This window comes from Pelophylax lessonae (genome assembly GCF_965119305.1).
Source record: "Pelophylax lessonae genome assembly, chromosome: 6".
NCBI lineage: Eukaryota > Metazoa > Chordata > Amphibia > Anura > Ranidae > Pelophylax > Pelophylax lessonae.
Genome location: NC_138773.1, coordinates 279,252,990 through 279,264,690, shown reverse-complemented (window position 1 = coordinate 279,264,690; position 11,701 = coordinate 279,252,990). Strand labels below are relative to the sequence as shown.

At 41.1% G+C, this 11,701-nt stretch overlaps 1 protein-coding gene across 3 annotated transcripts in view; it reads right to left on the bottom strand.

Annotated features, from left to right (window-relative positions):
- Window positions 1–6,135: 6,135 nt before the first annotated feature.
- Window positions 6,136–11,701, bottom strand: part of CACNB4 (calcium voltage-gated channel auxiliary subunit beta 4) — a 302,149-nt gene continuing 296,583 nt past the window's right edge. For all 3 annotated transcript variants that reach the window (XM_082261118.1, XM_082261119.1, XM_082261120.1), the window contains one exon: window positions 6,136–6,990. In XM_082261118.1, the coding sequence (XP_082117244.1) occupies window positions 6,730–6,990 (261 nt within the window). In that variant the 3' untranslated portion in view covers window positions 6,136–6,729. The remainder of the gene's footprint in view (window positions 6,991–11,701) is intronic.

The following is an 11,701-nucleotide window of genomic DNA, read 5'->3' as shown; positions in this document are numbered from 1 at the left end:
GTACTACTTCGGGGCGACCTCGGAGCGACTTGCTTAGACATTGATTATATGAAGTCCGTGCAAGTCGCGCCGAAGTCGCGGTGCACGCGACTTCACAGGTCGCCCCCGAAGTCGTGCCGTTCAGTGTGAATGCGGTCTAAAGGTGAGCTGCAAGGTGCTACTTAAAAAAGGCAGTTTGTTTGCATTTTTAACGCAACACAATGCAGTACTGCATGTCACTGAACCGCAGTGTGCCACAATGATGTAATGATGCAACGGAGTTGAATGAAATGTTGTTTTGGAACGTTTGAATAAAGTAAAAAAAAACAAAGTTAAAAAACAGAGCATACTAGTGCATTAACGGTATACATTTGCAAATGCTGGTGTGAACAAGCCCATAAGCATGTTGCCAAGCACATCAGTTACAAGGTCAGCAGTAAAATAAAAATAAAATAAATAATAAATAAATAAATAAATCACATAATTTGCTCATCATAGAGAATACTGGTTATCATTTTCTACTATAAACATTTAAAATTATTGTCACATTTGTGCATAGTGCAGTATCCAGCAGCAGTTATCAGATATAAAGTTAGCCTGTCATTAGGAGAAATATGGACTTGCTGACTTCTTTTGGAAAATGCGAGTTGTTTTTTTATGCAGATCCAATCACTTCAATACATTACAAGTCCCTGACGTGGAACAATTTTGCAACAATTAAAGTCAGAACCCTGCATCTACCCTCTTACCCTGGCTCAGAAAGTCCCAAGGCCATTAAATGGGCATGGCAGTCAGGCAGTTAGCATTTACTGATGAAACAGTCATATATCGCACCTCTCTATATTTCTGTCAACACAGGTTTCCTTTAATTTTCCAAGACAGATCTATAAAAGAGGACTATTGACTGGCTGCTATAGGTTGCCACCATTTGCCAACTGCTCTTTGCACCAAAGGTACAACGGGTAGTATTGTGTAGATACCTAAAACAATGAATCGCCCATAGGCCGGGTTCACATATGTGGGGCCGCAGGTTCCAGCCTGGGGTCTGGTACGTGTCTGTTTGCCGGTTTAGGTGTGAATTAGGTCCGAATTTTTGCCTGAATTCGCACCTGATTTGGACCCAAAGATGCACAGGACCCTTTTTGAATGTGGACCATGGCCGCCCCAGACATACGTGAACCGGCTCCTTTGAGAGGACGGTCACACTCTTCTATCATGCGAACTGGATGCAGCGAAACCCACGTCCAATTCCCATATATGTGAACCCAGCCTAAGCCTGAGTGATGCTATGTCAGAGAAGTGAATTCTCATTGGGGCTATGGGTTAGTGCGTGTCTTTATTTTTGCACTTGAGTGTTAAGACCCCCCTAAAATCAGCTCCAGGATAATATCTAGTTTAACCAGGCATACAAAAATGGCCACATACGAATTGGATGCTGCAAAACCCACGTCCAATTCCCATATATGTGAACCCAGCCTAAGCCTGAGTGATGCTATGTCAGAGAAGTGAATTCTCATTGGGGCTATGGGTTAGTGCGTGTCTTTATTTTTGCACTTGAGTGTTAAGACCCCCCTAAAATCAGCTCCAGGATAATATCTAGTTTAACCAGGCATACAAAAATGGCCACATACGAATTGGATGCTGCAAAACCCACGTCCAATTCCCATATATGTGAACCCAGCCTAAGCCTGAGTGATGCTATGTCAGAGAAGTGAATTCTCATTGGGGCTATGGGTTAGTGCGTGTCTTTATTTTTGCACTTGAGTGTTAAGACCCCCCTAAAATCAGCTCCAGGATAATATCTAGTTTAACCAGGCATACAAAAATGGCCACATACGAATTGGATGCTGCAAAACCCACGTCCAATTCCCATATATGTGAACCCAGCCTAAGCCTGAGTGATGCTATGTCAGAGAAGTGATTTCTCATTGGGGCCTATGGGTTAGTGCGTGTCTTTATTTTTGCACTTGAGTGTTAAAAGACCCCCCTAAAATCAGCTCCAGGATAATATCTACTTTAGCCAGGCATACAAAAATGGCCACATACCCCAAAATGCAGAAATGGTAAAATGTTTGTTTGAAAAGTTCCTGTCTCCTAATTAAGTTCTGTACACAAGGGCCTCTTTAAAAAAGCCAAGATGTTTATAGGCCTTTCTCTACTGCTATAGGTGACAGCTGTTGTCATCACCACAAAGCAAGCTATCCAACACAGCACAGTGCTAATGGCTAAAGGCTATGTCACTTTGAACCCTGACTTTACTCATACTGAATAAGCCAACTCTGAAGCCTTAGGCTCCTTTCACACGGCCGCTCCGTGTGAAAGGTCCGCTGCGGGACTTTTTTTTTTTTTTTCCACGGAGCGGATGACATTTCTGTCATCCGCTCCGTGTGCCCGCATATCATCCCATCCGTTTGCGGATGATATGCGGACATAATGTAAGTATATGGCACTGCGGATGTCAGCGGATGACACCGCTGACATCCGATTTTCCTTCCTTTCCGTTTTTTACACAGAAGAAAAAATGGGGTTCTGTTCCGTTCGAAAAAACGGAACAGAACTGAAAGGAGGAAAATCGGATGTCAGCGGATGGTATTCCGCTGACATCCGCAATGCCATTCACTTACATTATGTCCGCAAATCATCCGCAAACGGATGGGATGATTTGCGGACACACGGAGCGGCCGTGTGAAAGGACCCTAAAGGGCCCATTTAAAACATGTGCGTGCATTTTCCGCCTCATTGCGCTGAACAGTCCCATTCATTTTCCATGGGCCCTCAACATGCATACACAGACTGAAGAAATGCCCCAGAATTATTTTTTCAAATGTATTTCAAGGCAATGTGTCCTTTACTACATGTGTTGGTGTGCACTGAGGGTCAGGTGCTTTTATTTTAAAATGTCTATACACTCTGGGGTGCCATGAAAGTGAATAAATACACATCCTATAGTGCATTAACCACACGCTGTACTACCTATGTTTATGGGCATTAAAACACACACACACAAGTGTTACTACTTCCTAGGAAATTTATAGTCTGCTTTCTACCAAACATCTGGATGCTGAGTAGTATACAGGACCTAGGTGTAATTTAATGTGGCACTGCTATCCTCCAAGCCAACTGGGGTTGGCAATCACTGAGAAACACAACTAAAGTTAATTATTCGGTATCCCTGAATGCATGGCTAATTTTAGCCTTGGTGCTTTCCTGATTTTTTGATTCTTCCAGATGATAAAATACACATCAGTGAAAAATATTTTTTTTGCACTTAGGAATAGTAAACATAAATTTTCTGAATCAGCAAATACATTTTGTATATCTGTCTTGGTTCTCAAAATGCTTCAGTCTAAATTCAGACTGAGTTTTCCATATCATATCCGTATCCTTTAAAATTGGTGGTCTCCAATCCATGTCACTGGAGACTCATGGCTTCCTGTGATGTTATATGTGGAATCCTCCTACCCTGTCTATCTAGGTACAAAATAAACTATGTGTATAATGTCAAGCCGAAGTCTTCTAACACAATTATGTCACCAAGACGTTCACCATTATTGTTATAAAAGGCTTTTCTGGGGGCTTCAGTCCACCCAATTTTGGAAAGCTGCAAGAAAGCTGAACTACTTTTATCTCTCGGACAAGATTTTTGCACCTGTGTTCACAACTCTCCTAATGCAGCCTTTGCATGCCCCTCCGTCGGCGGACTCCGTTTATCTCAGCGGGGTATAAATCCGCCGATCCCCCGCTGAGCAGGAGAATGACAGCTGTTCTCTCCACTGTGTGCGGAGACACAGCTGTCAGAGCCCCATACATCTTTATGGGGGAATCGGATGGGTCCGTTCTCATCCGATCCCATCCGATCCGCTGGATGGATGGAAAATAGGGTTTCCATCCGTCCAGATTTGACAGATTGGATCGGATGTCAGCGGAGACATGTCCGATGACCCATAGGGATGCATGGGGGGACCGTTCAGATCCACCAAAAAAACTGACAGGCGGATCTGAACGGTCCGCCTGTGTGAAAGGGGCCTTAGGCCTTTTTCACAAATGCGGACTGTTCAGATCCGCCTGTCAGTTTTTCAGGCAGATCTGAACAGATGCCCCATGCATCTCTATGGGGCAGCGGATGTCAGCGGAGACATGTCCGCTGGCATCCGATCCGATCCTGTCTGTCCAATCCGGACGGATGGAAACCCTATGATGGACAGGTGGTCCATTCTCATCCGATTCCCCCCATAGAGGACAGTGGGGATCTGACACCTCCGTCTCCGCACACAGCGCGGAGACGGAGCTGTCATCCGCCTGCTCAGTGCGGATCGGCGGTTAGACAGAACGGAGCCGTGTGAAAGGGGCCTTAGGAAGGATTCAGCAGGAGCGAAACTCCATGCAGTGAAGGTACCAAGACAGAACATTTAGCTCAGAATGTGGCTGTTGGAATCTCTGCGAGATATAAGAAGCCAGTGCATGACTCAGCAGTTCAATGTTCATTCTAACTTAAAAAACAAAATCAGTTTTGATTGGAATTCACCTGTAATCTGTAAAGCAGTGCAAAGAGGTGTGGCAACCAATCAGATTTCAGCTTATTGTCATATTAGTGACTGATTTATTCCCACTGGCTACTATGAGTTATTGCACTAGCTAACTTTACCAAATCCCAAATGACTACTCCAAAGCTACAGAGATATGGGCCCTCATCGAAATACACAAAGAAACATTAAACATCTGAGCATTTGTGTAACGGATTTCGTAAATTTGAAATGACATCCTCTTTTTGTAAAAGTTTTTTTCAGATTGTGACACCATTTTTCTAGCATAGAATTATGAAATCTGCATTTATACTCTATAGTAAAAATAAATGTATAGTTTTTTTTTATTTTTTCTTGTATTAAACAATTAAACATCCTCTTTTCTATACCCCCCACCCATATTCCTGTCCAGGTTATTATTTTAAAGTGAATGCAACATGCTCAAGTAGACTTTCCAGTCAATTTACCCAAATTCCAACAGGAATTGGCTTATATATTGGTTCCAACTGGAACTGTTCATTTGGAATTTCCCGGTGTAGGAAATTGTACCTATACGTGCCTTGACCTGTAGCCTAAAGCACAAGTTCCCTATTCAGATTATCAAGAAATCAAGGCAGTTTGAGCTTACGGAGTGTCCTGACATGGATACTGTTAGGCTGCTTGTCACTGTGGCAGTATCTAGCTAGTGCAGGTCTACCTGCAACTCCAGACATACTTTATTGAAGCCTATAGGAACCACTAAAAGCAGGGATATTGTGAATTGACTACTCTGATAGGCCAACTTATCTGACTTGTGTTATATCATCATATAGAAGCAGCTATGTGAGTGGAAACCAATATCAGTGATGCAGTAAATTGTCATGTCAATCGGCTGATGGGACACTGTGATATTGTTTACCAAGATCTGGTCTATTGATTCTCTAGGAATTAGAAACACCACTGTGACATCACTATTCCCCAGTGCAGTGACAGTTTGGACCCATACACTGGCTGCTTTTAAATTGAATAAGGCTTTGCCATTTTCAGGCCTGTACCTATTCTATGGCAACTTAGACTGCAGCTAAGCATAGTAAGATTGAAGGCCTACGTTAACAGGCTTTGGGCATGTATCGATGACATCAGACAACAGTTTCGGATGCTTCCGAGATTATTTAGAATTAATCGACTGGTGCATTCACATAGACTTCTATGGAAATGCAAAACCCACTTGAACTGAGCAAAAAAACCTGCCAACAGAGGACCCTAAGGAACTTATGGTAAATTGCCCCTTACATCATCGATTTTCTTACCTATTTTTAAGCAGGTGTACAGGGTAAATAATAGAAAATTAGGGTTTCACTACAGATAGCATTCTTTTATGTATTATTTAAATTCTACAGAATGGTATTGAACTACTCTGTAGGTGGCATAGCAAAACTGCCCTACTGGGCACAAAATGTAATTTATGCTATCGGTCGGCCCTGTTTCTAGTCACGACGGCATGCCTTCTGCTGGGCCTAGAGGGACCTTATTAAAAGTGTCTTTCAAGGTACAAAACTAAACTTTGGTCTTGCCTACTGATTTAGTAGGCTCTTTTTTTTGCTTACACAAAGTGACCTACAATTAACAGTGAACTAGTAAACGGGGCAAACCTGGTAAGTGGGCTGTGTGCCGCCACATGGTAAACTGTCAGGACAGTCTGCTACATTTTTGAAGTTGTCAGAAGGCCCTTTATTTGGGATTTGGTCACTCTCACAGACTTTCTTGTACTACAAGGCCAGCTTTGTCTGCTCATGTGAGGAGACCCAACAAGCATCTAACTGCCCTGAGGTTTGAGAATTAAGGCAGAGAACTGTTGCCCTAGGTTACAAATGGATGTGTGCAATACTCCATGTAAACACATACTGCTCTAATAGTAATGTCAAAGTAAAAGACCTGTGGATAGGGCACAATAAATCTCTACCTACACGTATATACTTATATGAATATGGTATTTTGCCTGTGATACAGCATCGAGTGACACTCCTACAGCTGGCAAAATAAAGTGATCTGAAATTTCTATCTACTTCATGTTTCTGCAAGTCACATGACCTTTTTGTTGCCCATCAGGCCTGCTAAACCTCAGCAAACAATGCAATCGTTTGATTGCTAGGCAGCAAATTGGTCAGCGACCAACTACATTTTGTCAAGTTCCAAATTAAAAGAAAAAAAGAAAAATTTAGTAAAGAAATAAAAGGGAAGAAAAATCTCAAAGCCTGTGCCTGGAATCATGGCTATATCCTCCAGGAGAGCCGCGGTTCCGGTGAGGTTTATAAGTGTCCTGGTAGGAGTCGGAGTATTCTTCTTCCACAAGAGGGTAATGGTCGCGACTATGCTGGGAACTGGAAGACAAGCGGTTTCTGCTTTTCCGAGCTCTTTCGCTGTGGTAGTTTTCGTCTGAAGTCATTAAACTTCGTCTTTCGATCGGGGAATTTTCAGTTGAGTGGTTTGTGTTCCTCATGCGCTGACTCTGCAATACCCCAAATAACAAGCAGACTATTAGGTTTAAATTAAATTCCCAAGGAAGCATGGTGGGGAGAATGTAGCAAAATTTCTACTTTCCACCCCCCCCCCCCCCCACCCCTAGATTTGAGATTTTCTGCAGTTCATATCTGTGTTTACATATTTGGTCGCAGTTATTTCACATTTGGTGCAATTTATTATAGGATCGTGCTACACCATAAAAAACTAATAAACAACTGCACTCTAAAGTAAAAATTAACTATTCTCATGCATTGGCCTGGACTAGAAATCTGGAAATTCACAGAAGAACTGATTTGCAGGAAAGTTTTTGTATGCTGCTGTGAGTTTCAGTATAAGTATATGCAGTGTTGGGGTTTTGAACAATTTAATTTCATTTCGATTTAAACCTGATGTCTTGTACCATTTTATTAAACTGAAGGCTACTCTCCCTAATCACAGTAAGTAGATGGAGGAGGAATGTTAAAACGTGCAGAGAGCATTGCGGAATTTGGGATGAGGACATGTCTACTCTCTTAGGCAGCATTCACACCTGAGCGTAGTATCTTAAAGCATTTTTCTGGGATTTTTTTGTGCATTATTTTGTGTGATTTTGATGCGTTTTTATGTGTGACTTGTGTGTTTTTATACAGCATTTTTGAGCTTAGGCGGTTTTTTATTAGCCCATAGAGAAAACTTTCATCTGTTGCATCATTTGTTGATAGGCATTTCAGCTTTTTTAGCTTTTCTATTAGCTTTTATTTTTATTTTTTTTGTTAGGCTAAGGGGTTAGAGTTAAGGTTAGGGTTAGGATTAGGGGTTAGGGTTATTTATTTAGTGTTAATACTGCTACTACTAATAATAATAAGTGAATAAATAAGTGTAAAATAAATACTAATAAAAAAAAAGTCATAATAAATAAATCAGTAACTTTAAGACTCGGTTCACACTACGGCGATCCGACTTAGGGGGCGACCTGTGAAGTCGCGTGCACCGCGACTTTGGCACGACTTGCACGCACTTCATAAAACGAATGTCTATGCAAGTCGCTCCGGGTCGCCCCGAAGTAGTACAGGACCCTTTTTCTAAGTCGGAGCGACTTGTGTCGCTCCTATTAGAACCGTTCCTGTACTACACTATGGGACGCGACGGTGCGTGACTTGTCAGGCTGACCAAGTCGCCTGACAAGTCGGACTAGTGTGAAAGGAGACTAACCCCTAAAGATTGAAAAAAATAAAAATAATAATAATAATAATAATAATAAATACCTTAACACCCTAACACAAAATAAATAAATAATTATTATTATAGTCATGTATTTTTTTTGTTCAGGTGTTTATTATTATTTGATTATTATTATTAATAATAATTTTATTTTTAAGGTTGGGGGGTTAATTATTATTTATGTATTATTACATAATACATTTATTTATTTATGATGATTTGTATATGTAGTTTATATTTAATTATTCATATATTATTACTATTTTATTTTTTACATTTTTACATTTGAGCATAAAATTGCGCAAATACGCGCGACAAAACGAGCAAATGGAGTGTTTCCATTAATTTCTATGCGAATAAAAATGTGCCAAAACGCTCAAATCTGCCCAATTTGAGCTACAAAAAAAGCTCCAGAACTTCTTTAAACTTCAGGCGACTTGGAGGGGAGATGTGAACCATCTACATAGAGAATAATTGATTTTTTCTCTTCCAGCGTTTTGGAGTTTCGAGCTACAAAATGCTGAGGTGTGAATGGAGCCTTAGTACAAAAAAATCAGTCCTTGCAGATCAAATTCAGGGTAAAGTGCTCCTTAAAGGAGAAGTATATCCAAAGCTTTTTTGGTTAGCTATGCTTCTCCTAAGGATCAATGCAGCTCATTCTGAAGTCTTGTGATCCGTTTTCAGCTGACAGAGGCTGACATCACAGAGCCACTCCAGGCTATGAAAAGATCCTATTAATTTGAATGCCACCTAAAAAAAAAGAAGCTTCTGAATTTTTTTTGGGGTCCAAACTTCACGCAATGCAGTTTGCGGGGATTGCTGTGCGATTTATCACAAAACAATCGCGGCAGAACCACACTGCATTTTTAGGCCCCATTCAAATGAATGGCATCTGAAATGTGCGTTGTACGATTTGTCATTGGGACCTGGGCTTTTTGAAATCACAGCGGTTCTGACCGTAATTCAAAATTTTACACATAGTTACATTGGTCCAGCGCTTCAATTTTTCCACATTTTGTTATGTTACAGCCTTTTTCTTGATTTTTCTTAATTGATTAAATTCATTATTTTCCTCAAAATTCCACAAACAATATTCCATAATGACAACGTGACAGAAGTTTGTTTGAAATCTTTGCAAATTTGTTGAGAAAAGAATAAAAAAATAAATAAATCACATGTACATAAGTATTGAGCCTTTGCTCTATACTTTGTTGAAGCACCTTTGGCACCAATTACAGCCTCAAGTCTTTTTGAGTATGATGCTATAAGCTTGGCACCCCTATTTTTGGGCAGTTTCTCCCATTCTTCTTTGCAGGACCTCTCAAGCTTCATCAGGTTGGATGGGGAGCGTCTGTGCACAGCCATTTTCAGATCTCTCCAGAGATGTTCAATCAGGTTCAAGTCTGGGCACTGGCTGGGCCACTCAAGGACATTCACAGAGTTGTTCTGTAGCCACTTATTTGTTATCTTGGCTGTGTTTAGGTTCATTATCCTGTTGGAAGATGAACTTTCTCCCCAGTCTGAGGTCCAGAGCCTTTGGAGCAGGTTTTCCTCAAGAATATCTCTGTACATTGCTGCATTCATCTTTCCCTCAATCCTGACTAGTCTCCCAGTTCCGGTCACTGAAAAAAATCCCCACAGAATGATGCTGCCACCATCACCTTCACTGTAGGGATGGTATTGGCCAGGTGATTAGCAGTGCCTGGTTTCCTCCAGACATGACGCTTACCATTCAGGCCAAACAGTTCAATCTTTTTTTCATCAGACTAGAGAATTTTTTTTCTCATGGTCTGAGATTTTTTTAGGTGCCTTTTGGCAAACTCAAGGCTGACTGTAATGTGCCTTTACTGAGGAGTGGCTTCTGTATGGCCACTCTACTATACAGGCCTCATTGGTGGAGTGATTCAGAGATGGTTGTTTTTCTGGAAGGTTCTCCTTTCTCCACAGAGAAATGCTGGAGCTCTGTCAGAGTAACCATCGGGCTCTTGGTCGCCTCCCTGACTCCAATTGCTCAGTTTGGCTGGGCGGCCCACTCTAGGAAGTGTCCTGCTGGTTCCAAACGTCTTCCATTTACGGATGATGGAGGCCACTGTGCTCATTGGGACCTTCAATGCTGCAGACATTTTTCTGTACCCTTCCCCCAGATCTGTGCCTCAATACAATCCTGTCTCAGAGGTCTACAGACAGTTCCTTGGACTTCATAGCTTGGTTTGTGTTCTGACATGCACTGTTAACTGTGGGACATAATATAGACAGGTGTGTGCCTTTCCAAATCAAGTCCAATCAACTGAATTTACCACAGGTGGACTCCAATCAAGTTGTAGAAACATCTCAAAGATAATGAGTGGAAACAGGATGGACCTGAGCTAAATTTTGAGTGTCATGGCAAAAGCTGTGAATATTTATGTATGTGGGACTTTTTCATTTTTAATGGATTTGCAAAGATTTCAAAAAAACTTCTTTCACGTTGTCATTATGGGATATTGTTTGCAGAATTTTGAGGAAAATAATGAATTGAATCCATTTTGGAATAAGGCTGGAACATAGGAAAAAGTAAAGCGCTGTGAATACTTTCTTGGATGCACTGTATATATTATACCTGGCCCACGCCCCTGGAAGCTGGAAATCACTGAAGTAGACAGCACTACTACACTTGCTTCCAGGTCACGTGCTGATCGGTTTCCCTACTGCATTCAGTTTCCATTCAAATAATACATTCAGCAGGCCAGTCACTTAGAGTGGGATCCAGAAGCAACTGGATATCGCTGGAGTAGCAGTGTCTACTTCAGTGTTTTACAGTTTTGGGGACATTGAGCAGGTATGGTATATATACATAGTTACACTGGTCCAAGCTGGATCACTGTACAGTAACTATGTATAAAATATCCATATCTAAAATTCTTCTTTAAAAATATTCAGCTACTGCAGAAAAGAGGATATCACCATGATACACTAACACTGAAAGCTGAACTCTGGGCACACAAACTTTCATTTAAAGTGTTTGTTACCCCATAATTTCATATTTTTGATATGTGCCTACTGTACCAAGTACTTGTATGAGAAAGTATCCTGTTCTCTTTGTATTGCTTCCTTTGTGTGAAATCCCTGGTGTTCCTGCCAGTCCCTCTACTTTCTTATTAAAAACTGACCACACTAAGCAGGAGAACACACTGTGGTGAGTTATCTAGCTATGCTGGGAGTGTGCTCTCCTCCAATGATCAGACTTGTCCTGACACACCCCTTTTTCACAGGCATTCACTGGGAAGATCAGTGTGATGCTGCCGCTTCTCCTCCTTCCCCCCAGCTCTTATGCAGCTGAGAACAGAGGGAATGTGATTATTTATAAAAATGGGAAAAATAGGTATTTATAATAGTTTTTTGTTTCTATACAAACATGTTTTGCCTTTTATTTCTCTTTTAAACGGAATGGGTTGTTTTACACAGTGATCGTTTACAATCACTTTAAATAAAGCAACAAAAACTATAAATCCATTTTG